Raw genomic sequence first — 27,914 nt, forward strand, 5'->3', positions numbered from 1 at the left:
TTTTGAATTGTAACAGAAAGAGGCTTCTGCAACATAAGAGATGTTTATGTGAATTAAATGTAGACAGACTGCTTTAAGTATCCCAGGTGATTCTGGTGTATTTCATTCATTTCTGCAAGGTACTTTTTACGTGGCTATTCTGTGTTGGGGAATTGCTTTTTTTGCATAGGGTTGAGCAGCTGTTACCATCAAAGTAAGGAGACAAACTACTGTGAGTGGAAGCTTAACAACTGATCATGTATACTTTTTCTTTTGTATAGCCCTCTAATGACAGCTTATAAAGATAGTAAATAAAATAGAAGAGGAACGCAGTGAAAATGCATGTCTCTCCTTAACATGAAATATTTTGCTGAATTGTTGCCGAAACTGGTATTACTTGAATATGTATTGGAAGCTATATCTCGGAATATATCGCCTCCCTGTTAAAATTTTCTCTGGGGCTTTGAAATGACATGAGAATTTGTTCTATCCTGTTGTTTTATATCATGTTAATTCTGAGGCACTTGATAACTTTTATTTAGTTAAGCTTTCAGTTTTGGAAAGGTATAGTCGTGATAGGTCTGACATTTTCTTGATAATGTACATTTGGGTCTGCATTGAGGTGAGATTTGAAAACCCACCATAAACATCAAGTCTAGATTCTACTGAACAATAAAAATAATTCAGTAGAAAGTAGTACAATTTAAACTCTACTTTTACAGCTTGAATATGCTAAGGACATTGCAAAGTGATCTACCTGTCACATATTTCCAGTTGTTTCTGTTCCTTTCTTGAACATGTTGTATCTGTTTCTTTCCACTCCCCACTCAGACATGACCTCTTCATCTAGCAATAAAGAGTAGGAATTAGTCTTCACCTAAATTTTGTTTGTATGAAGATTCTGTAATTTTTCTCCCTGAGCATTATTCTTAGTCCTATGTGTTTGGTTCTGAAGGTTTCTGGGAAATGAATAGTATTTAGGTCAGACAATAAGGTGCTGGGGAAGACATAGTATTTAGGTCAGACAATAAAGCTTGGGAACCAATTACCGTCAGACCTCCGCATTTGCTGGGGTCAGGTGGAAAGCTGATTGCAGAATCACGCTAGAAAACCTAGAGATTCCTAGAAAAAACATTTTATCACATCTGTACATTTCAAACCCGCAAATGTGGAGGGCTGACAGTAAAATTATGCACTACAGAAAGTGAATGTTGCATGTATTTCCTTAGACTGCAATTCTGCTTGCAGTTGTGTGTCTGTTTTGTGAGAAAACTCTGTATGCCAATCCCTATGTATGGTTTGATTACTTTAAATACTAGTCTAGCAACACAAAGTTGCTCATGGGAACAGTGAGTCCATGCTTAACCTTTAAAAGCTAATGTTTTAAAGACCTTCAAAAACCTGCCTTTGTATTTCTAATTCATAGTCGACTTGCTAATAATCTAAGGATGATGAACTTTGCCTTCAATAAAATCAGTTTACACAGAGTTTTCCTCCATACTGCCGCAGGGACAAGAACAGAAGAACCCAGATTTTAACTTGATCACGTGATAGTGATATCTAATGGCATATGTGGCTAAGATGAAGACTGTTCATAATGAGCCATCATAAACTTTTGCTAGAGCAAAACTGGTCTTGAATATTCAGTTAGTCTCCTGAAAAGCAAAGAAAATTAATGGAGTTGGCAATTTCCATAGATGCATATTTGTACATATTGAATTGCTAATGTTAGGGCTGCTTTTAATTTCAGTTGGAAACTTTCCAATTTTGGAATTAGACTTTTCTTGCTAAAGCTCCTTTCCTATGTGGAGTATATAACTACCAATTCAAAATATACCATGTGGATATAAATTAGCTAAATGTACATGAAATTACATGCACAGCTATGCAGCTCACCCTCTCTGCCAAATGGCTTACCACTAAAATAATTAAAACATAATAAAGCCAATTAAAACTTATTTGGCTAGACTAAGTTAATTGAACTTGTTATGTGCCTTCAGGTGAACTCTCACTAATGGTAAACCTATCGTAGGGCTTTCTTCTAAGATGAGTCTTGTCATTGCCTTACTTTGAATATGGCTTAGAGTTCCTTCTATTCCCTGGTGGTTTTCTTTCCAGGTAGCAACCAGACTGTATCCTGTGTAACTTCCAAGATTAGACAAAATGTGCTACCTTTAGCAGCCTAGCTAAATTTAGGTCCCATAAAATAAAGGGAAGGTTTTTCTCCTTTCCAAACGTTTCAGCCATAACATGTTTCACATAAGTGTGACTGTAAGAGCCATTTGGCTCCATCTGTGACAAGGATGACAACTTAAGCCAGTTATTTTATCTCCTTTCATTGATGCTGTGCTCTTATAAAGAAGGAGGGGGACAAGTTGCTTTAAAACAGACTGTCCTGAAGAATCTTTGTTCTGAAGAATCTGAGCAATTGTTTTCCAGTATTGGTTGGGCTTCCCTTGGAAACATGTAATATACTTATGAATTCGTTGCAGAGTTTGAGTCAGTGCACATTCAGAAAACTCCTTTGCTCTTGGATCTGCCATATAGCTTATTCAGCTAAGAATTGGTTTTAACTAGTAAGTTGAGGCAGAAAAAACAAGGAGCCAGTTGATTTCTGTAGAGAAGGGTTGTCATAGTTTGTATGCTGTAAATGAGATGTTTTCTAGTCAAAGGAAGTATGCCATAAGGATATATTGCAGCACCTCCAGTTTTAAGTATTGTGGTATTCTGGGTCATAAGGATGAAGGCTGCATTTCAGATATCCCAGACTAATGCTGTTCATAAGAAATACATTCATTTTTATACATATCTGCAAGAAAAACCAATAGTAACTTTAGAGGGTGCTAGCAATTTTAATAAAGAACTTCTAATGTATTTTATAAATCATTAAAATATGTGTGCTGCCTTCCCATCGTATTCAGCAATAAAACAAATTTGTTATTTATAATTATAATTTATTATAATAAATATAAGGAGTCTTAAAGTCTGGATGCTAGTGTAGCTTACCTGCAGTTCCACTGCCAAAACTTAGGTCATTAACAGGATGCAAGGAAGGACTTTTCCTACGTGTCATAAAAATGTTAATGGGTAAAGCTAGTCCTTCACGTTTCTTAGTTCTAAATTGATTAGGGCTGGAGTGACAATAACCAATAGTTTGAAAAGTCCTGGAGTTGATCTAACCTTGGTCAAAAATAATAATTGAAAAACTTTGTACTACCAAAAAGTTTTCTCAGCAGTATGACAGTAATATAAATAAGATAAATAAGAAGTCCTCCCTCTTAAAACTCAATAGTCTTGAACTATCATTGAATACAGCAGAAGCAACAAGAACATAATGTCCCTGTCCACTTTGTGGTGTCGGCTGCTCACCAAGGCCAAAAATCAGGTTGGGAAATTTATCTGAAACAGATACTTGAAACTGTTCTGTTTTTCATATTCTCTTTTTAAAAAATATTTTCAGTACCTGAATGTTTTCTTACAAAGGGTTTTAGAGGGTCCTATTCACTTTTGTGTGCATTCTACATGAGCTATCATGACCTAGCTGCATGAAACTAAGGGGGAATGCTATGAAATAATACATTTCATATGGTAGTGCATAACGCTATGGTTCTGCTATGATAAATTTTTATGAATAATGAACAATTTTGCCTCTGGAAGTTTAAGCTACAATTAACTCTATTAATCATTTTCCTGTCCTGGGGCATATTAGACATTGAATAGACAATATAAGAATCACTGACACCTAGCTTTGTTCAGACATTCTACATATGCCTTAAATAATCCTGTGAGAATATGAATGCACTTCATTTGCCTTCTGTTTCATCACTTTGCCTACATAAAAAGCAACACAACTGAAGCAGAGAGCCTTTTATACATGTGGAGGCTCTTTTTGTGAAGTGAACTCCTGCAAAATCAGATTTTAGAATTACATGATTATGTTATAAACAATAAGTACTCCGTTTTCATACTCATTCCTTTATGTATAAGCAAAAAGTTGAAGTGTGTGGCTGGTGCACTCCTTCCCTGTGCTTAACCATTGTGTAGAATACCTAACCTAAATTGAAGCATGTGAAACACTTTTGTGAGCCAGTCTTTTGAAAAGTTTCTGTTAAAATGTGTGTGTTGTGTTAAATAAGGTAATGGCTTTAAAGTGAGAAACTCCAGTTCCAATCCTATCAAATCATGAATCTGAAGACTGCTTCATTCATGTTTGGGTACACTGAGTATTCCAAACAGTAATGATGTATTAGTATTTTTAGAGCAATTAACTGTGCTTGTAGTTTGAAGACAGTTGTGTGCATGTAATGAACTACTTTCACAGGGAGAATTGTTTTAAATAGGTAAAACATTTTAATATAGAATAGATTTTCTAGCATCATGGGAGTGTTAGGAACACCTTTAATGAAAATGTTGGCTTCATTATTCATGATTTAATACATTCTTTGGATGACATCTCAGGTTATGTTTTTTTAAAAGCAAGATACTGCATTTCCTCTGTGACTAATGGATGAGATTTTGATTTAGTATCAAACTAGGTGTTTTGCGAGACATTCTAAAGTTTGTGTTCTGTTTTGTGGTTTTTCAGAAATTAAGAAATTCCTCTGATGCACGGCCCACTCACAAAGCATTGGTGGTTAGATTTACATTCTTATGTTCTCTGAGAAACAAATAACATTTCTCTTGATGCGTTTTGCAAAAGGCCATCATTTAGGCAAAATCTAATTTTAACTTTTAACAAACATTTATTATTTTTCAGAAAAAAATAACTTGTTTGTGTGACATTTTTGCTACTAATGCATCTTTTATTTATTAACTTCCACATTTGCTTTTAGAAAGCTGCCACTATCATTATGTAATAAAAATATTTTTATGATGTCACATATATATAAATGTGTCTGTGTATTTTCTTTGTAGGGCTCCTAGCATCACCACAGTCTGCACCTGGTAATTTGGATACTGGAAAAAGTGGAGAAGTTAAAAGTAGTGGAACAGGAGGAAGTAGAGAAAACAGCACTGTTGATTTTAGCAAGGTAAAATATTTTAAAACATTAACTGAGGAGATGAGTTTCTGTTTTCATTCTGAATCCAATTATGCCTATTTTGTTAAATATACAAAAAGGAGGAAAGGAGTTAAAAGGGTAATATGATACCTTTAAGACAACTGTTTTTATTTAGCATGAGCTTTCATGGATATTGTTCTTCAGATGCAGTACAGAGTGATAAAACTTGATACTGTATCTTTAAAAAGTGGGTTTATATCTATAAAAACTCGCACTACAATATAAAACCAATTACAGTAGTCTTAAAGGTGCCTCTCAAATCCCTCTATCTTTTTATACTGCAAGAAACTAATTTGGCTACTTCATTGACAGCTACTAAAGTTTTCAAAGGTATTCTATTGAGTATACTGGTTTATTTCTTGTTGTAATCCATTGATTGTTTGAATTGTTTTGCATTCTGCCTTTTACCCAAGCTGCGATTCAAGGCGACTAATGGACCTGTAATGTTTCCTGGAAGAAATGGAAACCGGTCAAGGCATATATCAGTAATATACCAATGTACAGGATTAACATTGGATATTTCTGTACTTCCTAGAAAAAAAATGAACAAAGATATCTCCTAAAGTCCCAAAAACTGTGTGCTTAATGGGTGGCAAAACCAAAATAGTATCATTTTCTACAAAATATAAATAAAATTCTATAAACTAGTAAGATACTGACATAAATCTGTTCTCTATTTTGATGCTTAACAATCTTCAGTTACTACTTTTTTGAGAATGGGTACATGTTATCCCAGTTGTTGAAATTTGGGAAGGAAAAATAGTAGTTTTGTTTTTTTAAAAAACCCCAGTAGTTACTGCTCTCAAAAACTACAACAAAAATGGTACTTCCTCACCCGCTTTCTGCTGCAGCTCCCTATTTACCAAGAACACTATTCATCTACCTATTTATTTGATTTATCTATCTATTTCTCCCCAAATGCAACTGAAAGCTATTGCATTTGTAGGGTGCAATGGGAGAAGAGAATCCATTTAAATTAAAAATCATTCTTCCACAAGTATATAGGCCTCAAAACCAATAGTAGTACACTAAGTTTTAAAACTTTTTTTAGGCTGAATGTTTCAATACATTACAGTGAAAATATGACAACTGAAAAAATACAAGCTCCTCTATATAAACACTTCAAGTTGCTCTTGGCTACAATAGCCAATATGTTCCAGCCTTCTCTATCTGTGCTCTAATAAATTAAAGAATACAAATGGAAATGGATCAAAATACAGTAGGGCCTATTACCACCTACTTTATAGAGTGTGGTGGGCCATCCAATATGTTAGCAAACTCCTAATGGTGCTTTGGTTAGGATTCTTGCAAAAGCCCATTCAGCATATCTCTGAATTAGCACACTCTGACTTCTAAGTTTCAGTGTGGTAAGGAGCTTTTAAAATAAGAAATAGGTCAGGTGGCTAGAATGTACTCCTATGAACACTGTAAGAAGTCAGTACAGTTGCATAGTGCAACCTTGTGTATGCTACTGCTGCTAATAAAAAGGACACAACTGAGTTTTCAAATAATTGAATTCTTAGTAGAATCGTGTAATGTGCATATAGTTTTCTAAAAATGTTGTTGAAATATATATCCCAGTACCATTTAATACACTATTTCTCCTTTGTGTCAAGTGTGTCATCCTGCAAAATAATAAGGTTGTTGGGTTGTTGTATGTTTTCCAGGCTGTATGGCCATGTTCCAGAAGTATTCTCTCCTGATGTTTCACCCACATCTATGGCAGGCATCCTCAGATATTGTGAGGTATACCTCACAACCTTTGAGGATGCCTGTCATAGATGTGGGTGAAACGTCAGGAGAGAATACATCTGGAACATGGCCATACAGCCCGGAAACATACAACAACCCTGTGATCCTGGCCATGAAAGCCTTCGACAACACAATAAGGTTGTTTCCCATTGCTTTTAATCAACTGAACAAATATGACTGCTGGTTTTGAAAGTTGACTTAGGGCACCACATATGTTTGTACAGACAAAGCTATTTTGCATTATGGTTGTTTAATCATGGCCGATGCCACTATTCCTGCTCCTCTATCACAGTTTTTATGTTTTTACTTGGCCTATTCTTCTCTGCACCTGCCTTGTTTCCCGTTGGGCAGGACTCTGCCTCCTGGCACTGTAGTTGTGGCACACTTGGTGTGGGACTCAAGAGGCCAGCTGTAAGTGCTCCTTCCTAGATAGCTACATAACTGGCGTCTTAGTTTCAGTGATTTTTGTGTATCTGTCTGTATGTGAACCTAGTAGTTCATGTGCTGTATCATATGGTGATGTTCCTCTGTAATTATATACATAGTTTATTCAATAAATTTATTTGGATAATTTATCAATAAATATGACTCCAAAAAGGTAAAGCTCCATTTACAGGTTGAATTTAGAAGATGAAATAAAACCACTATGTATATAATTACTTGTTTAGTGGCATTTGTAGATTTATATAAAAACAAATATTTCACTCCCAAGAGATAACTTTAGAAAGTAGCTTTGGTTACGTATTTAAATATAAAATATTTAAATACAATATATGTATATGTGGCAACATTGAAGCATTACTAAATGTGTTTCAAAACACATTTTTACGTAGAAACACCATATGTTTTGCTTGCAGCACAGTCCCTTACCATTAATTGTCAATTTCAGAAATGCTTTGACAGCTATAAACCAAGATAATTTTAAATCATTCTTTTGTAAATAGGTAGATATGAACTTTATGCGGAAGATTCCTATAGGGGCTGAAGCATCAAATGTGTTGGTGGGAGAAGTGGATTTTTTGGAGAGACCAATTATTGCTTTTATCAGGCTGTCCCCTGCTGTACTTCTCACAGGTCTCACAGAGGTTCCTGTTCCTACACGGTGAGGGAATATTTGATAAAACAAAGCTTGAGTTATATTTTGGGGTGGGGGGAGTTGTAGTTCTATGTGACTTGGGGCAGAAAAATCTTAATTTTGTTCTGAAATAATGTATTTCTTTTGATATATTTCTTTATATTTTAAAATTAAGGCATAAATGTTTTCTCCTTCCGACTAGTGGTAAATTCTTCAAATTTAAAGCTGTGTTTTGGTTATAGCACTTAATTACTTTGTTCTATCATTTCTAAAACTGTTTGAATTGATATGTATTTTTTTAAAATAACTATTCCACATACTCTAGTTCAGGCTTCTTCAACCTGCGGCCCTCCAGGTGTTTGAGCCTCCATTTCTCATAAGCCCTGGCTATCTTGTTCAATGGTCAGGAATTCTGGGATCTAAAGGCTGCAGGTTGAAAGGGTCAGTGTCATGGAATCTTACTTTGGAGTGGTTTGATTTTAAAATTTTAAACATGTTTGTATCAACAGATGTTTGAGTCAATAATTGCATTTGGAATCTCTAATAGCTTTAGGGAGGGTGTCTATCTTTGTCACGTCATCTGCTTCATTCTTCTGCAGATTCCTTTTTTTGTTGTTGGGTCCAGCAGGCAAAGCACCTCAGTACCATGAAATTGGACGATCAATAGCAACACTTATGACTGATGATGTGAGTACTATATAAGTGATATAATGAAACAGCCACAAAAATGATTAGGCCAAATTCTGGTCCATTAGCACAGTATTTATTTTATGCCATGTTTGGAGTTAAGACTGCTACAGTCTAGTTTTCTGTTCTCTTTTCTGTAGACTAGAGTTCCTCAAATTGTGCTCCTTCAGATGTTTTGGACTTCAACTCCCATAATTCTTAACAGCTGGTAAACTGGCTGGGATTTCTGGGAGCTGAAGTCCAAAACACCTGAAGGAGAACATTTTGAGAAACACTATTACAGACTAATAGGGCAACGTCTTCTGGATTAAATTGGTTTGTTTCATGCCTTAATTTAATATGGAGAGTATGGTGGATTTCTTTATATTACATTCATTGAATAGTGTTGATTGTCTATTTGAAATTAACCGCTTCAGAAAGAAGTGATATTATTAGTACAACCCTCAAAGGCTACTCTTGTCGTCTTATAGGTCAGAACTAGCATATAATAGTAAAAAGTTGGCAGTCATGTAATGTGGCAGTATATTTACTGGTTTAAGCAACTTTGATGGGTTTGATTTTCATTGGCAATGCTGAGAGACTAAATTTTATAAAGCATTTTGATTTCTTAATTATCAAAAAAGTGTGAATTGGGTGGGCACCTACAAGTGCTGGGACAAACGTAACTCTTGCACTGATCTCTTATAACCCTTAGCATAATTTCAGAAGCCCTGAGGCATACCTGACAGATATCCCAGGTAGCCCCCAACTTAAACAGGTTTGCTGACCCATAGAATAGATGAGATAGGACAGCTGTGCACCTGAGGCTAAATTTCTGCACTAGGACCCTACTGTGTGGACTTCAAAAATGGAAAAACAAAACCTGGAAATATTCAGACTAGTGTAGTCTGTGGTGTCATAGGAATCCATTTCTGAAACCTTTCCCTTTGGGTTACAGCTATTTGGGCATCTAACTTCTGTGTTTTTAGAACTGTAGGAAGTTGGCCTTTTCCTGTAGGAACAACAGGACAGCAGGGTTGTTCTTTCTATAACTTGCATTCTTTTTTATTTAAAGTATTTTCCTCAGTACTAAAGGTCCTAATGTAGATATTGGACCTACTCATATATAAACGCATGCAGGATTGCAGCTTTAATTTATCTTCTTTCCTTCTTTTAATTCTTCATTTTGAACCTTTAAAATATGGAAATAATAATTCTGTGACCTATTTTGCTATGCAAGGAAGTCAGAGATAATCTTGCATATGTGTTTTCCGAAGGTATTCCATGATGTTGCTTATAAAGCCAAAGACCGAAATGATCTGTTATCTGGCGTAGATGAATTTTTAGATCAAGTGACTGTTCTGCCTCCAGGAGAGTGGGATCCATCTATACGAATTGAGCCACCTAAAAGTGTTCCTTCTCAGGTAAGAGGATTTGTGCTTTAGTGGTATGATACAGTGAGGGTTATATGCTTAAAAATAAAACAGGTACCATTAATTCATTGTGAAGAACAAAAACCTTAGACTGGTATGTGAATCTTACTTCTGTAATCAGGTGAAGTGATTCTTAAATTGCCAGCACTCACTAGGCCCAGAGTTTTCAGTAAGTACTTTATAATCTTGTGGATTGGTTAAGGCAAACACATTGTCATGCTGGTGTTCTCTGACTATAATTGGTCTGGTCAGTGGTGTTCTACATATTCCATGGTACTACTTATAACATGCTACATGTTGCAATGACTGTGAAGGCGGAAGAAGGCTTCAAAGATGCCACCATCACCACTGGAGCCGCTGTGGCGCTATGGATTAAACCCTTGTTTAATGCTGGCTGAACTGCTGATCCGAAGGCGGGTGGTTCGAATCCATGAGATGGGGTGAGCTCCCATCTGTCACCCACAGCTTCCCATTGCGGGGACATGAGAGAAGCCTCCCACAAGATGGGCAATGTCTCTATAGACAGCCGATTCTCTTACACCAGAAGCAGTATCTTCTCAATTTGCCTCTGACATGAAAAAAACCCCATTATCACCCTTTTCAAAAAAGGGGAAAGAACAGACTGTGGAAACTATCGAGGTATCTCCCTTCTAACCTCTGCCGGGAAAATTCTCGCAATAATCTTTGCAAACCTCCTCCTCCCTATTTTAGAAGACATCCTCCCAGAATCCCAGAGTGGCTTCCGCCCCTCCAAAGGAATGGGTATATGATCTTCACTGCACAACAACTCCAAGAAAATTACAGGGAACAAAATCTACCCCTGTCCATGGCATTCATTGACCTTGCAAAGGCATTTGACACAGTGAATCATAGCGATCTCTGGACCATCCTGCAAAAATTGGATTCCCTGACAAATTCACGAACATCCTGCAACCATGATGATGTGATTCCCAAAGTGGCCCATTCAAGATGGAATCAGGTGACAAACAGGGATGTGTTATTGCCCCAATCTTATTCTCCATCTTCATCACTATGATACTGCTCCTTGTTGGTGGGAAGCTTCCTACCAGCATGGAAATCATCTGTCGGAAAGATGGTAAACTATGTTGGACAGATGACAAGTTATTTAACCTCAGCAGACTGAAAGCAAAAACCAAGGTTACAACAGCAACATCTGTTATAGAACTCCAATATGCTAATGATAATGTAATCTGTGCTCATTCAGAAGAAGACCTACAAGCCATTCTAAACACCTTTTGCAGAAACAAGCTTGGCCTCTTGCTGAACATCAAGAAAACTAAAGTGCTCTTTCAGTTAATTATTATAATTAACCAAATGATCCACAGAACAGATTTTTGACTAGAATGAGGGGTGTGTCATTGATATTGTTTATTTCAGAGATGTACAAATTGTTGGTGTGTTATGTACTTTGGGCTGAATCCAATTGTTAGTCCAAACTACTAGATCCATTAAATCTGTGAAATGATGTTAATTACCATGATTTTACTAATACTGCTTGCAATGTTGGGAGCAGTATTAAAGGTTACATCTCATTTATCAACATGAATTTCTTATATAGGATTTTTTAAACTTGATTTTGCAGGAAAACAACATCAAATATTTTGCAGGATCCTCCCTATCCATGATAAGAGGACCTTGACATTATGCCTATCATTGTTGACTTTAATGCAAACCTCATTCATTTCATAATGCAGGAGAAAAGAAAGATTCCTAAATTTCCAAATGGAGCTCCTTCTCCTGGAGAGTCTCTTAAAGAAGAAGGTCATCATGCTGGACCTGAACTACAGAGGACTGGAAGGTTTGTACTGTTTGCTGGAATTCTAGCAGTCTGGAAGTAACAAACTAAATTATTCCTGCTTTAGAGATTTGCAGGATATTCTGTGTAAAATGTTTACATCATTATGCTTCATTCCCACTATATATGCTGATTTATTTTAGACTTTAAAAATCCTTCATTACAGTTGTAGGAAGAATTTAGTATGTGGTGGTTCCTTAACCAAACATCTGTTTATATTGAGATAAAGTTTCTAAAACAATTTCCTATGCTAATCCTTAGAGTGGCTTAAAACTAAAAGTTGGCTTTGGAGTGCTACATATTTAAAACATGCCATAAAGTATTCTGTGAAAATTGAAATTCCCAATTTGGGGAACCTCCATGTAGGACGAGTCTTCTAGGAAGTAAAGTTATCCTCAATTAAATTTCTCCCACTAAGGATATTTTGTTTAAATATCTCTAAATCCTAACTCTGGTTGAACATATAGAAGATTCCAAATTAAAAAAAAACCAGTGAAGCTTTATAATATGATATTATAAAATGGAATATTATAGGAAGTTGTTCCCCTTAGTTTGAATACCTTACTTGATTAAAACATTTTAGATATGATAAAATGATAGCCCAATGTTATGCTCACCATTCTGTTCATTTTTTTCTGCAGATCTCATGGGTTTCCTTTCCAACAATATTTTTCTGTTAATAGTGCTACGGGTTTTTGCAGCTTGTTTCTGCTTTCCTTAAATATTTGGAAATTTCCCTTGGTAGCTGCAGCAGCTGTATAATAGCAGACTCCTCAATTATAAAACACTGTATTTTTGTGATTCACTTCAATGTTTAAGTGTAGAATTTGGTACTAGGTGTAAAACTTAGCATTCAGAATTTTCTGCCCCTTATGATTTCAAAGGCAGATGGATGAATATAGGTGAATATCTGGTGAATATAGGAACCTAGAAATGGGGCTGAGTATGATTTAGGCAGTTGGATTATATGGCCCTTGTGGTCTCTTCCAACTCTTTGATTCTATTATTCTACAGGGACTAACAAAGAAGGACCTCAGTACTTCTTTCTGTGCACAACAAAGAGTCAGACGTTTTATTGCACATTTTTTGAATTGTTCAATATAAGTATCAACAGCCCTGATATTACTGTTTTCTATTTTTTTAATTTTGTAGAATTACTGTTTGATGGTTAATATTTTCTTGTGATTTTAGAAGCTCCCAAATGTCAAAAGAATGATTAAATTATAGCAAATTACAGTTGAGATATCAGTGCTACCCCCTACCCCCACGTCCATTCATAGCACATCCATTGTTTTATCTGGGCTTGGAGCACTCCTTAACTTTAAAAACTGAACCCTGTTGCCAAATTCAGTGGTAAGGCGCTATGGACAAGAAATTTAGGGAAGAAATTGCAAATAAAGAGAAAGCAAGAATTATAACAAAATCCTTTAAAAATATATGGTTGCAGAATAAATAGGAGTATAGAATAATTATTAGAGCTTCAAAGAAACAAGTTGGTTACAATTTCTTGTTACAGTACCCATAATCCTAGGGTTATTTAAAGAGTAGAACAGCTATATGTGATACAAGGGCAGGATCAAATCAAATCATGTAGTTTATCAGGCTAACTGCCTTCTCACTAACTGACAAGTCCCAGCTGGCAGAAAGTTGTGTTCTTTTTCCCCTCCCCACTTTTGGAAAATGTCAGGGTGGAAGGTCTTCTTACTAGACAGAAATGCACATCAAGCCCAGCTGCAAGGTCTGGCAGATCCCCCTTTAAAAATTGTAAGATGTCTTGAGTGTTGTCACAGCAGTAAAAATGTGAGATAGATAGATAAATAGATAAAAATAAGTAATTATGATACCTTTAAACTGAAACTAATATTTAAAGCTGGAAACATTGTAATGTGAACCAACTGATTCAGGTTGCCAGTGAGAGCTTTGTCTGTGTATAGCCTGGTTTACCATGAGTCGTGGCTTACCACAAAGGAGCTCTATGCTGGTGCACAAAACTGGTTTGCTTCTGCTTGGCGTCTCTTTAATCATATGGCTAAAGAAACAAGATAAATGAACAGGGAGTCCTGGCCAGCACTATAATCCCAAAGTAAGAAATCCTGGTTTGTTTGGAAGTAAGAGTTTCTGGAACTGGATATTCAGCTCAGATGACTTGCTGAATGAACGATTTCTAATTTGTTCAACTACTTGACCTAATGAGAGGAGCCACAAAGAAATTAAGGAAGCAACTAGTTCATAGTAAGCGATGGTTTTCAAGAATAGTGGTATACCATTTCACATGAACATGGTTGATATGATTGATTCTGGCAGTTAATGTGAAAAAGCATTTTTCTTTGTAATAAGACTTTCAGGTAATGTGTACATGACTAGAGATAAACTTCATTACTATAAGTACCAAAGTTGTAAATGCATTAAAAAAACAAATATTAGATATAAAACATTTTTCTGTTTGTTTGCATCTTGATTTAATACTACTTTGAATTATGAATGATTTTCATAGAATATTGGCTGTTTTTCCCAGTGTTCATCCAATTATAAATAAAAAAAATCAGTTTGCTCTTAAATATGTATCTGTATTTATGGAATTAAATTCTTAAATGAGTCTTATGTATTGAAAATGAATAGATTAAATTGGTATATTTGCAGAATGTTTTGTCAATAAGCTTGGAGTATATAAAATAAGGCTAATTTGTGCTAAACATTGCACTGTCAGTTTTGTGTATCCCATAGTTTTAAGCATTCTGGAGTCCTTTAGTGTACAGTTTGACGAGTTTCATCTCACCTATTTAGGCTATTTGGTGGTTTGATACTTGACATCAAAAGGAAAGCACCTTTTTTCTTGAGTGACATCAAGGATGCATTTAATCTGCAGTGCCTGGCCTCGATTCTTTTCCTATACTGTGCCTGTATGTCTCCTGTAATCACTTTTGGAGGGCTCCTTGGAGAAGCTACAGAAGGCAGAATAGTGAGTACAACGAATGGTAGTAGCCAGGCTTTTAGATTATCAGAGGCAAGTGACTGTGTTCATTTGTCTCCTTTATTTCTACCTGTATCTGAAGACCTTTAGCCACAGCTTTTGGTTAGTCCTGCCACATAGTAGATGTTCCTAAGGTAATAAGTGTTGTGGAAAATGTGGAGGACATGTATGTACAAGCAGGAGAAGATGCACAGTTAAGGTAAAAAAAAAATCCTACCCTAATGAACCTTTTCATGAACCGAGAAACAACTTGAATTGTCATTATTTTGCAAAAGTTGAAAATGGTTGGGAAGAAGAAAAAAAAGTCCAGTATCAGAACAGACTTACTTTGAATGTCTGCTTAGCATTGTTGATATGGAGGTTTTTGTTATAGTATAAAAGACTTGTGAAAATTGTTTTGAGAAGAAAGTTTAGAATTAAGTACTTGGGTCTAAGCTAAATGTTGCACATGTGGATGAAAGCAAATCCAGATGTTTTGTACCTTTGTTAGAAAAAAGCTATTTGAAGGTGGCACAGTTTGGAAAAGAGAAATGGAGGAGAAAGGATGCTTAGATCTTTCCCTGCCTGCAAATTTCCTGCTGCAATTCTACCAAAGGCACTTTTTCTCTCATCTTTCCCCTTCGCAGTCATTCTAGACATGTATTTTCCAATTAAGGTGAGAGAAACCAAACATAGGGTGGGGATGTGCATTACAGGAGTGATGTGCAGGGAAAAGGTGAATCACCCCTTCCCATCCCTTCTCCTCTCCAAGCTGCCCTTATTACAATGGCTTTTTAAAATTGGCTGAATTTAAATGCACATGTTTATATGTAATATGCCATTTGCTCTTCAGTTATTTGATGCCCTAGAAAATAGTTTTAAATTAATTCTTATACGATGAAATAAATAAGAGTCTTAACTGCTTTTTGTTACTTTTGTTGCTTTTTGATACAGCCCAACATTTTATTGTATAATGGGCATCTATCATACAATTTCAGGAAATGTTTGTTTACATCTTAATATGTCAGTGTGAGTGAAGTGCAATTGACTGTGATTCTCAAATGTTTTTTTCAAAATGTCAGCACTGTATAATAGAACAAGAATATATGCTTCCACAAAGTATTACTACTCATTTTGTCAGTTTATTTACCACACACACACACACACTTGAATACTTTTATATATTAGATTGTCCTGACTTTAAACACAAACAAAATGAAAACTTATACTTTACTTGCTTGTTGAAAAGTGTCTTTCAGTAATAGAGTACACTAAAGCAGGTATCTAAGCATATTTCAAGCAGCTGGTTAAAATGTTTACATTCGGTGTATAATTCGAAAAAAATGCCTTCTTTCTTCTAGCTGTCTGGGATTGTTTGCTGCCTTCAGTTACTTGGTGTGCATCAATGAATATGTTAAATTAGTTACTGCACACATATGTTCAAGCACAGTAACTGACTTGTAAGGTACACACTTGTGTTCACACTACTTCCCCACATCTCCAGAGTAATCCTGTCCTTTCCATCCTGCCTTGAGAACCCAAGGTTAATGCATTGATCAATGAAAAGACTACCTTGTAGCTATTGTTTAAAATATTAGTTTGATTTTAAGTGCTATGAAATTCTGCAGGTTGTGGATCATTTGTGACATAGTTCTTCTTTGGACATGTTTTCTTGAAAATTGTTGTTTCTTGGTGCTTATTATTGTCTGCCCTTTTATTGTTCTCAGATATCTTGAAATGAATTGGGGTTACTGAAAATATGTTGCCTATCTATGCATTTCTAAATTAATATTGATATTTTAAAACAAACTGCAAATCTTCCCATTTCCTGTGAATGAGTTATATCACAGGTGGTGTTTTTTCTAAATGATTATTTTAAAAAACTAGATTGACAGTTATATCACAGTGTAACTGAGAAAATGCATTACCAGGTGGGATTATGATAATCTGCTTCATTTATACCCTATGTCCTTTCATTTCCTTTGTATGTAAAATCATCATTATTCTTTTGCCCTCAGTCAGTTTCTGTTTTTTATTATAGGTTTGATTAATGAAGTTTCAATATAGTATGCCATACCCAAATGTGAAAAGTTTGTTTGCAACATCATTTCTTAATACAGGAGAAGACCCTTTGCTTTCCTTCTGCCCTCCTCTAATTAGATTTCATGCACTGCAATGGTTGACATATGCTTTTTTTCTTAGTCTGCCAATGCATAATTTCTTTTCATGGTTTTTGGATAGCTTTACTTCATTTAAGTAAAGCACTCCAAATGCTGCTGATCATGACATTGCTAAGAATATAAAATATTCAGACGTTTACTTCTGTTTATAAATCGGTATTTCTAAAAATACAACTGTTATATTAATCATATGTTCAGTGAATAAAATATTTTTCTTTATTTCCTCAGAGTGCAATAGAGTCTTTATTTGGAGCATCATTAACTGGGATTGCCTATTCTGTTTTTGCTGGGCAACCTCTAACAATATTGGGAAGCACTGGACCAGTCCTAGTATTTGAAAAAATATTATTTAAATTCTGCAAGTAAGTGTATTCATAAGAACTAAGCTTTGAATTATCTTTGTAATTTGAAAAAAAAAGTATCTTTATTGTAATGTTAATCCTTCCTATATTTAAAGTGCATGAAAGTGTATATCAGGGGTCCCCAAACTAAGGCCCGGGGGCCGGATGCGGCCCTCCAAGGTCATTTACCTGGCCCCCACCCTCAGTTTTATAATATATTTTATATCAGTTTTAATAATATAATATATTGTATAAACATATAATATTGATAAAAATATTATAATGTTATACATTATAATACTAATAATAATACTACCATATAATAATATATGGTGGTATTATTATATATAATATAATATATAATAATTATATGTTATATATTACATATAGTATTACAGTATAATGGTATAGTTCAATATAGTAATGTATAATGCTAATATTGTGCTATGCTAATAATATAATATATTGTATGTACATACAGCTGCTCTGAGTCTCCTTCGAGATAAGAAGGGTGGGATATAAATGTAGTAAATAAATTTAGTAAGTAAATAAATAATTAATTTCAGACTTAGGCTCACCCAAATTCTGAAATGACTTGAAGGCACACAACAACAACAACAACAACAACAACAACAACAACAACAATCCCAATTAACTTGACTATCTCATTGGCCAGTAGCAGGCCCACACTTCCCATTGAAATCTTGATAGGTTTATGTTGGTTAAGATTGTTTTCATTTTTAAATATTGTATTGTTCTTTCATTGTTGTTGTTGTTGTTTCGCACTACAAATAAGACATGTGCAGTGTGCATAGGGATTTGTTCGTATTTCTTTTTCAAGTGATAATTCGGCCCCTCAACCGTCTGAAGGATTGTGGACCGGCCCTTTGCTTTAAAAGTTTGAGGACCCCTGGTGTATATAGTCCCTATTAATTTTTGCTATCCTCAACCTGGGGTCTCCCAAATTGTTGGTCTATAAATTCTATAACCTCATAGCCAACAGGATTATGGCCTTTACAATTGAAGACATCTGAGATGCAGTAGGTTAGAGAAGATTAGTAATGCATATTGCCATTTACACTACCTCACAACCTCTGAGGATGCCTGCCATAGATGTGGGCGAAACGTCAGGAGAGAATACTTCTGGAACATGGCCACACAGCCCGAAAGACATACAACAACCCATTTTAAAAGAAATATATTACAATATAAACTAGGAGCAGGTGGAGTTAAAAGGCTTACATGCCTCAAAAAACATTAAAGTTACTAGTACAAAAGGTGAATTTCACCCAACTGCCTAAAAATTGCAATAAGATCGGGAGAAAGTTCCCTTTTGACAATCTTAAAAAGCCAGGCAAGCTCATGTAGTTTCTTCCAGCTTGATAAGGCAGTGTATCTTACCTTTTAAAATCACTTTCCTTGGCAATCTACTTAGAAAATGGGCTTCTGAAGATGTATTCACATAATAGAAATATGTACCAACATTTTGAATTGGAAATTCTTTAGATGCACATCCAGAGTTAGCATAGCGGACACAGTGTGCTTCTTCTACCTACCTACCTACCTACAGGGAAGTATAGAAGTATTGAATATGAGCTGTTTATATGGCCAGGCATATAACAACTTTGGGCAACTCATAGTATCTGAGCTTCACAAAGAAAGCAAAAGCAAATCCTCTCTGAACAAATTTTGTCCAAGAAACCTCGTTATAACTTTGTCTCAGGGTCACCATAAGTCTGCAATGACTTGAATGTATGCAACAACAACAGTGTGTGATACAGGCTTCCTCGGAAATGCTGATAAAGAACCATATATTTGAAAGGCTTTCTCTGTCAAAAAATATTATTGTGTTGTCACAAATGATGCTGTGATTGTTTATTTTATATTTTAAACCATTAATTGATTGGATGTTTCTTTTTTAAAAAATACAGGGATTATGGGCTTTCTTATCTCTCATTACGAACCAGCATTGGCCTGTGGACATCATTTTTATGCATATTGTTAGTAGCAACCGATGCTAGCAGCCTGGTGTGTTACATCACTCGATTTACTGAGGAGGCTTTTGCTGCTCTTATTTGCATAATATTTATATACGAAGCGCTGGAAAAGCTTTTTCACTTGGGAGAAGTATACCCTTTCAACATGCACAATGACCTCAATAAACTGACAATGTATTCGTAAGTTGGCTTTCTTAGTAAAATACGTGTGAGAGAATGGTCAATATTTCTTACAATATAGGTCTTCACAAATGTTTACAGAAACACATCAAGAACATTGTGATGTATCAAGAGCAGTCTTGCATATATTGATGATCGCTTGAAGTTTTGGACCTCAACTCCCCTCTGTTCCCTCTAGTATAGCCAGTGATTCGAAACCTTGTAACTGCTGTCTAGATCATGTGGAGTGTGGTTAGGTTAGGACTGACTTGGATTAATAATCCTGATTTTTAAACTGGTCCATTCTAGATTCTGTATTAGCCCTAGTCAGACTTGTAGGTTTTGTAACTATGTGAATGGGATATTTTTGATCAAGATGTAAAATTGCATCAAGCATCTCCACAGTTAGAAGGGGCTGTCCTCTTTTGAAAATTGCCATTTATACGTAGAAGTCAATGGGAGAATGACAAATTGAGGGGGTATACATTTACTATATTCACATTGAAGTTCTTTAGCATCCAGATAATTTTCTGATATTTTTTTTCTATTTGTCCTTGTTTTCTTTTAATTGTCAATTTAAGGGGGGAACAATGAATTCTTTTTAGAATTAATATTGTGGTACTTTAATTAAACCTATTTGTTGCTGTGTTATATTTCTTTTCACTATTTAGATAGACACATTATCTCAAAACAAAATATATGTAGCCATTACTTCTTCTGCTATCAAAATATGAGGTTAAATGTTATGGAGATTTATAGCAGTATGATAGAACATTGAATAATATTTGGACATTTTCAACTTGACAGATGTGTTTGTGCAGAGCCTCCAAATCCCAGCAATGAGACAGTGATGGAATGGAAGAAGGCTAACAAATCTATAGAGTCTATAGAATGGGCTAACCTCACAGTTAAGGTGAATTTCGTGGAAGACAACAGAAAACTGGATATTCCAAAATGCAGTAGATTACAAATGAAACAATATTGCACAGCAATATTAATCCTTTTCTTTTTTTCTCACATTGTTTGAGATTAGTATTACTAGTTTTGATTCATAACTATCTACTTTTTTGAGAAATTAACTAGTGAAGTTTCACCCTCTGCCAAGAGTGGGCACAAAGATAGTTTAAAGTAACTGTTGATATCTTGGTTCCAAAGGAGTAATCCCCATTCATTTCTCTCTTTTTCTTCCTTCTTTTGGAGAGTGATGGTTAATCTCATCAGGTGTTCTGCCTGTCTGACCTAGAGAGACTTGTAGCACACAAAACACAATGCTGCACTTACTTGACTTATTCAGCTATGGTAGTCTTTGGGCCTCAGGAATAGATGTAGTAAAGAAGCCTGGGTCTTGCTGCAAAATTCTAGGGAGCAGGAGATTATATTGTTTATTCAGATTTTGAAAGTGTTGTGCTATCATATATATATAATCTTTTTAATTTTGGGACAGAAAACAGTTATTGGAGAACAAAATGGTTTTCCTTAAATATTTTTTAATAATTGTGAAGAAAAATCTAGGAAAGTAAAAAAAAAAATGAAACAGATAAATGAAAACAATACATGTTGTAAGAAAAACAAATAACTTCATTTCCTTACTATCTTTTGAACTGGAAATTTCTTGTGTTGATAATTTGTTGAATCTAAACAGCCTTTGCAATATCGTCTACTTAAACTTTGCCTATACATTTGTAGATATAATTAATATGATTCCCTGTATATCAAATGGAAGGCACAAATCTTACTGTAAAATTGAAAATACTTAGTATAACACTGAAGTGTTTTATGTGTGACTTAATTTGCAGGGGTGTAATGATCTTCATGGAATATTTGTTGGATCAGCATGTGGTCACCATGGTCCATATTATCCAGATGTTCTTTTTTGGTCTGTCATTTTATTTTTTACAACATTTTTCCTCTCCTCTTTCCTCAAGCAATTTAAGACCAAACGCTATTTTCCAACTAAGGTAATCATAATTTCAAATTTCATGGATGTCCATATTATTTCGTTAAAGGGAAAAACATATTTTATGTCTAAACATTGGATAATTAGTGCTGAAGGTAGAAACTTTGATTTTATTGCATACCTTATATACTCACTTATAAGTCTTGAATTTTTGGTCAAAAAATCAACCCCCCAAAAAACCCTGGATAGATCTGTCCAGGAGTCAGTGTGTACCTTAATTCTTATTTTAAAAATAACTATTCTCTTCTTTGAGTGGAGGTTAGTCAATCCTGAGAGTATCTAAAAGAAGCACCGAATCCTTCTACTCTCTCTGCCATGGTGCCATTTCAGTCCTTTTTGAATGCCTGGGTGGGGAAATGATGGCAGCAGCCAGGGACATTGGGTTTTCCCCCCTCTCTGTGGATTGACCTCAACTTATTCATGAAGTTGACTTATACATGAGCATATAAAGTACATTTTGATATTTGTGATCCAGTCATAATTCTTGGGGAAAAAACAAAGGCTTGTCGAGCCCAGTCACATAAGGAGTATTTTTGTGTTATTAGTGGAAAAGAGGAAAAATGCAGCACATTGTTGCAAGTGACTCTGAAGTGAAGAGCCTGTGGTGGTTCCCTACTTCTTTCCTATTGTCATAATAATGATAGCCTAATTGCATGTTAGCAGAGTCATTTACACATAGAAGCCTGTAAATACATTTTTTGCGAAATTGTATGTCTGGAAGACATACATCTAAAAATAAAAGTAATGAAGCACTAATTTAAATTGAACATTTACAATTAAGTTACTTTCACTGTCAAAAATAGCAGATATCCCAGGGAGAAACAGATGATGTGTAAATGAAACCAGCTTGATTAGAAACAGTAATCAAATGGGCATAAATTGCTAGGAAAATGGTTGAAATCGACTTAGTAACATCTTTATATGTCACAATTTCTGAAATATTTAAGAGACCAGGTACTGCCTAATCTTGGAAGCTAAGCAGGACCAGATCTGGTTAGAATTCTGATATGAGACCCTAGCCTAAAGCATATTGGATCCTCTAGGCCAGGGCTTCTTAAACTGTGGGTCCCAAGGTTCCCTTAAATCAATGTTGGAGTCCAGAAGAGGTTTTCTGAACATCACTTAGTGACGATTTTAGACATTTACACAAATTGGTTGTGCTGTGTTTAATCTGCAGAAGATGTTTCAGCTGTACTTCATAAAAAAAGAAAATCGGTCTGTTTAGCAAGCCTTGCAAATGCTAATTTTTTAATCAGTAAATATATCTAAATGCCCAGAGTCATGTAAACATTTCTCAGGCCAAAAGAGGTCCCAAGTAGGAAAGTTTAAGAAGTCCTGCGCTAGGCTATATTTTAGAGTAAGGAACTGACAAAACCACCTCTGAGAATTCCTTGTCTAAGAAAACCTTATGCCAGTGGTTCTCAACCTGGGGTCCCCAGATGTTTTTGCCCTTCAACTCCCAGAAATCCTAATAGCTGGTAAACTGGCTGGGATTTCTGGGAGTTGTAGGCCAAAAACATCTGGGGATCCCAGGTTGAGAACCACTGCCCTATTCAATTCATGCTATTGCCATAAATTTTCAGACATAACAAAGTAGACTGATTTAGTCCGATGTTTCAACTTAACAGCTTGTGTTATGCTCCTCTTACATGAGGCAGATACACATTTGAACCAATATTAATGTTAGTTTAATAGTAGCAATTATTTAAATATCAGTCTAGATGTAATGCAACACTTTTAAAATCATATTGTCTTTTTAAATCATATTGCAAATTCAAAATTTAAAACTTGAGAGGATCTGAATGCAGTGTCAGCTGATGGCTTTCACATTAGTGGATTTGTGCATTTGTTTTGACCTTTAGTCCAACCTGGAAATGAGCTATTTAAAGTAACAAATAATTTCCCTGAAATAGATTTGGCACCTTGCATAGCTCCTTTAAAGATCGGACTAGAATTTGGTGAAAATTCACAGTCCCACTGACACTGGAACCAGTAGCTGTTACTGGTTTAATTAATTAACATTTGTCAGATTTTTTGTTCAACAATGATAATGAGAGGAGGCTACAGGTTTACATTCCTCAAACCTGCTCCCATTCCTTTAACTCTAGTTAAAGGTCAGTGTTATTTTAATTCAGATGTTCTGTGGCAATTTTATTAGATGCTGCTTAGTACAGTGCTGGATAGTAACATTGTCATCATGTGATTGTTGTTGCCTGACTAGGAGCCACCTCTTTTGTCAATAAGTTAAATGTAAAGTCTTGTCTTTAGTCGCAATATTTTAGACACAGGAATAAGATTTGTATTTTAGATCTCTCTAAAATTAATGCTAATATACACATCAGGGGCTAAATAAGTATAAATCTCACAAAATACAGTATTAATGGACAAATTCTTATCACTGTAAATATAAAAATTTAGTTTGCAAGAAATAAAATATATTACGACACACAACTCTTTTTTTTAAAGGTGCGTTCTACAATAAGTGACTTTGCTGTATTTTTAACAATCGTGATCATGGTTATCATAGATTATCTTGTAGGAGTTCCTTCTCCTAAACTTCATGTGCCTGAAAAATTTGAGGTAAGCAAATAGATTAATTCTAAGTATAACTCTTGATGTATATTCTTTGGATACATCTCTCAGTTTTCGGAATCACTTGTAGTTGTGGTCAATTGTTTGTGCAATCTATGTAAATCAATCCCATTCTACCACTGTTCACTTACATAGATTGCACAAACAATTGACAAACATTTAAACAGAATTAAATAAATGATTAAATGATATTTAAATAATTAAATATCATTGGTATTTGTACATGTGTACAAAGGATTTCACTATTCTGCTATATTATCAAATCTTCCTGAATCTAGTGCTCCATCTGCCTTAGCCTGAATGTTCAATTGTCAGGAATAATGGGAATTATCTGGAGAGCATCAGGTTGAGGAGGCTTGTGTTCCATTTCAGTGGAAGTCTTCTTCCATTCTTTACCTTCTGCTTAATTTTAAAAAGGTCTGATTATCATCCTAAAGTATTCTTAAAAAATTGGGGGGAAATTGTGGAAAATGATAGCAACTATATAAAACAGCATGCATACAGGGTTAGCAATTTAAAGTGTTTTTAATGAAAACTAAAGAACAAATAGTACTCTTTCTGATGTATGTCCATTTTTGCAGCCCACACGAAAAGACCGGGGGTGGCTTATAGATCCTCTAGGTTCTAATCCTTGGTGGACCCTTCTGATAGCTGCAGTTCCTGCTTTACTCTGTACCATTCTCATTTTTATGGACCAGCAAATTACAGCAGTTATCATAAACAGAAAAGAGCATAAACTCAAGGTGAAAATGTCTTTCCATTTTATTATTGTAAATGTGATAATTAACTTTTTGCAGTACTAACTTCCACAGTATGCTTAGTGTAGATATGAAAAGGTGAATTTGGCAGTTAATATCTTATGTTCAGCATACAGAGACTGGAATCAACTTATTCATATCAGTAATTGGTTTATAAGTTAAATCATATTCTGGATGAAATTTATGAGAAGGGACTGTCAAAGGACTGGTAAACAGGAGAAAATCTTCGTAAAAAGATAGTGCATTATAAAGGCAGTATGTAAAGGACTGGAAGTAGATAATAAACTTGGAATTACTGAAAAGTCTACTTAGATGGTTGTTTAGATTTAGAGCAAAGGTCATTTCAATAGAGTTCACTTGTATACATAGTTTCGGGTATCCATGTGAAGTGCAGGAACATATCCCTCATAGATACAGAGGTCATACTGTTCTGAAAATCCTCCGCCACTGGAATGTTTTTCAGTGTGTGTGTTTTTACATTAATGTCTGTATAGCAATTTCTAAGACCTCATTAGCAGAATATGTATTTGTTCTGATATTTCATTAGTATGTAACATGTTTCTATTTCACTTCACAGAAAGGTTGTGGTTATCATCTTGATCTGCTCATGGTTGGTGTTATGCTTGGTATATGCTCTATCATGGGCTTGCCTTGGTTTGTGGCTGCAACTGTTCTTTCGATAAGTCACGTGAACAGCTTAAAAGTCGAATCTGAGTGTTCTGCTCCAGGAGAACAGCCAAAGTTCTTGGGAATTCGTGAACAGAGAGTGACTGGATTAATGATTTTTGTTCTGATGGGTATGTCTGTTTTCATGACCTCTGTATTAAAGGTAAGTCAGAAATCCTTCATGCTGTAAAATCATGCAAATTTAATATGTTGGTTAACAGATTTAAAATTCTCATTGGTTAGGCTTGGATTAGTTGATCTTGGCTCTGTAGAAAGTTGTAGCATAGAAAAGAAAATTATACCTGTCTGACATTTCAGTTTCTTCATCTTTGAGGGTGGAATGAGAAAGAAAAATTTGGCCATGATATTTTGTTTGAACTGCTTCCAATTGAAATACAACCTAGAGTTCATCTGTAGTTACTATGTTGCTGAGTAAAAGAGGAGAAACATTCTGGAGGAAGCAAACTGGGAGATCATTTATCACAATGCTGAACACTTGCATTAGTTCTATTTTATCACAAGAATATTCAGGAATATAGAACATCATGATTCTCTTGAACGTCCTAAATTTTAGGTCATCATGACTGAAATGACAAACCTTACTTATTCAAGGGAGACTTCTTTTGTTTCCCAAATGATAATGTTAGGAGTTGATTTTTGGTCACAACATTTATGTGTATCTCAGAAACGCATTTCAGTTAAAATAGTTGAATTTATTAAGATGGACTTAGTTAATTGCACATAGGCTCCACTAAGATGTATGAAAAATTAAGACTGTTTTTTCTTCCTTAATGGTAGTGCAATGAACCTTTGGTATCCACTGGGTTTTGGTCTAGGACCTTCTGTGGATACCGCAATCCATGGATGTCCAAGTCCCATTATATGCAGTGACATAATAAAACTATACCCCTTATATAAAATGGCAACCTCAAGATTTGATTTTTGGAGTTTGAGAGGAGAATATTATTTTCAAGCTGTGAATGCAGAATCCGTGAATACAGAGGGCCAACAGTATTCTACAATAATACATTTCACATCATGTGGTTGTTTAACACATTTGAATCCTTTTGCTGAAAAGATACCAACCTTCACCTCTTTGCAGTGATGTTGTGTTCCCATGAAGATGAAGATGCCAAAAACAACTTCTAACAAAATCCCATTCTCATCTAAAAATATGAACAATTTATTCCAGTACTGACTCAGCTCCCTTTGAATGTGCCTACTTTGTTTTATGGATCTGGCTCAGTATTTGAAAAACCCAAGTACTGCAGCCTCATTAAATTTCTTTATTCTTGCATCTGTGTAGACTTCCAAACTTTGTTGAAAAAATTAGGGTACTTTATGTTTTATGGAAATAGTGGTTAGATCTTGAGACAAAGCTTGCTCATCAAAAACTAAGTATGAATTAGGAAAGTTCCTTTAAGTATGCAGAAATTGTCCAGCAGCATATAGAGATTATGAACTTGCCAGGTCCTGAAGTTGAAGTTTCTTACATTATCTTTGGAAGTCCAACAGATTCTGGCCACACATCTGTCCCTCAGTGGCAGCTGGAATGTAAAGAAAGTGTGTGAGATCACCTCCATTACCACAGGGCTGAGTCATAATGAAGCTGTGCCTGCTGCTTTTCTTTCTCTTATAGGCCAGAGCAGTGGTAGTCATAATGAAGAGAGGGCCTCTTATTTATTTGCTGAGTCATGTGTATTGGAACTGTGCCTGGTTGGTCTTTTGCCCTTTGAGGCCTTGGAAACAGAAGGGATGTCCTTACCATCCACAGGCACCAAGTGAAAATGGAGCTGTACTGGGGTGTTTGTCTCTTCCTCAGAGGCTCTAGATTGTACTCTTACTTCAGGTAGTGGCAGAAGAAGCCAAGGTGGTCTACTGCAATCTTATTAACCAAAATATGACACATGCACCTTTTTTTCAGAGAAAAAGTCCATATTTCCACACTTGCTAACTTTGTAAGGTTTTTCTCTAGACCTCTTAATGCAATAAAACTGATTTGTACTAAACTTGATAGGTGATTGTGGGCATAAGTCTTAGTCCTAAATTTGCTTCAATTCTGAAGTTTTCAAGCCAGTTTTGAGACCAATTGTTTTCAACATATTTCTCCAGGCTGTCCCAAAATGTCTTTCCTTTAATACGGAGTTTGCAGTTTCTAGAGATGTGGTACACTATCCACCAGGGCTGAGAAAATCATGTACTTCTTAGTAATCACTATAGTTGTCCAAAACTTCTGAAGGTCCCTGTTACTCTTTTGTAACAAAGGGAAACTACTGTAGTTTGGATTAAAACTATTTGTGTGAAACATTTAGTTATTCCCTTATATAAAGATAATGAAATGGTCAAGAGAGTAGGGAAGTAGTTATATTTACTTAATTTAACAATTGTTCACATTTTAATGCAAATATATATTTAAAATCTTGTGTTTAACCTATAAATATATGTTATAGTGTGCAATTATGTTCCCTCACAAGTTCAATAAAAATTCAGTTGGAATTGTATTTCCATATCTAATTGAAAGAAAGCATGTTGT

At 35.2% G+C, this 27,914-nt stretch overlaps 1 protein-coding gene and 1 long non-coding RNA gene across 10 annotated transcripts in view; one reads left to right on the forward strand and one right to left on the reverse strand.

Annotated features, from left to right (window-relative positions):
- The window catches only part of slc4a7 (solute carrier family 4 member 7), a 93,363-nt gene that overhangs the window by 51,809 nt on the left and 13,640 nt on the right, over nt 1-27,914 (forward strand). For 4 of the 8 annotated variants that reach the window (XM_062958027.1, XM_062958025.1, XM_062958029.1 and 1 more), the window contains 14 exons: nt 4,894-5,009; nt 7,143-7,202; nt 7,736-7,893; nt 8,466-8,553; nt 9,810-9,956; nt 11,681-11,784; nt 14,566-14,740; nt 17,140-17,273; nt 19,184-19,429; nt 20,216-20,321; nt 21,205-21,366; nt 23,832-23,945; nt 24,539-24,700; nt 25,293-25,544. In XM_062958027.1, coding sequence (XP_062814097.1) covers nt 4,894-5,009; nt 7,143-7,202; nt 7,736-7,893; nt 8,466-8,553; nt 9,810-9,956; nt 11,681-11,784; nt 14,566-14,740; nt 17,140-17,273; nt 19,184-19,429; nt 20,216-20,321; nt 21,205-21,366; nt 23,832-23,945; nt 24,539-24,700; nt 25,293-25,544 — 2,024 coding nt within the window. The remainder of the gene's footprint in view (nt 1-4,893; nt 5,010-7,142; nt 7,203-7,735; nt 7,894-8,465; nt 8,554-9,809; nt 9,957-11,680; nt 11,785-14,565; nt 14,741-17,139; nt 17,274-19,183; nt 19,430-20,215; nt 20,322-21,204; nt 21,367-23,831; nt 23,946-24,538; nt 24,701-25,292; nt 25,545-27,914) is intronic. The other 4 variants (XM_062958028.1, XM_008121571.3, XM_062958031.1 and 1 more) reach the window with 1 other exon arrangement.
- Nucleotides 555-27,073, reverse strand: LOC134292589 (uncharacterized). 2 transcript variants are annotated; one of them, XR_009999840.1, is made up of 3 exons: nt 26,875-27,073; nt 20,690-20,766; nt 555-825 (listed from the first exon to the last, which is right to left on the reverse strand). It is a non-coding gene; the product is annotated as an uncharacterized LOC134292589 (long non-coding RNA). The 2 variants fall into 2 exon arrangements; XR_009999839.1 differs by having other exon boundaries at nt 26,468-27,073.

Source organism: Anolis carolinensis, chromosome 6 (genome assembly GCF_035594765.1).
Source record: "Anolis carolinensis isolate JA03-04 chromosome 6, rAnoCar3.1.pri, whole genome shotgun sequence".
Classification (NCBI taxonomy): Eukaryota; Metazoa; Chordata; class Lepidosauria; order Squamata; family Dactyloidae; genus Anolis; species Anolis carolinensis.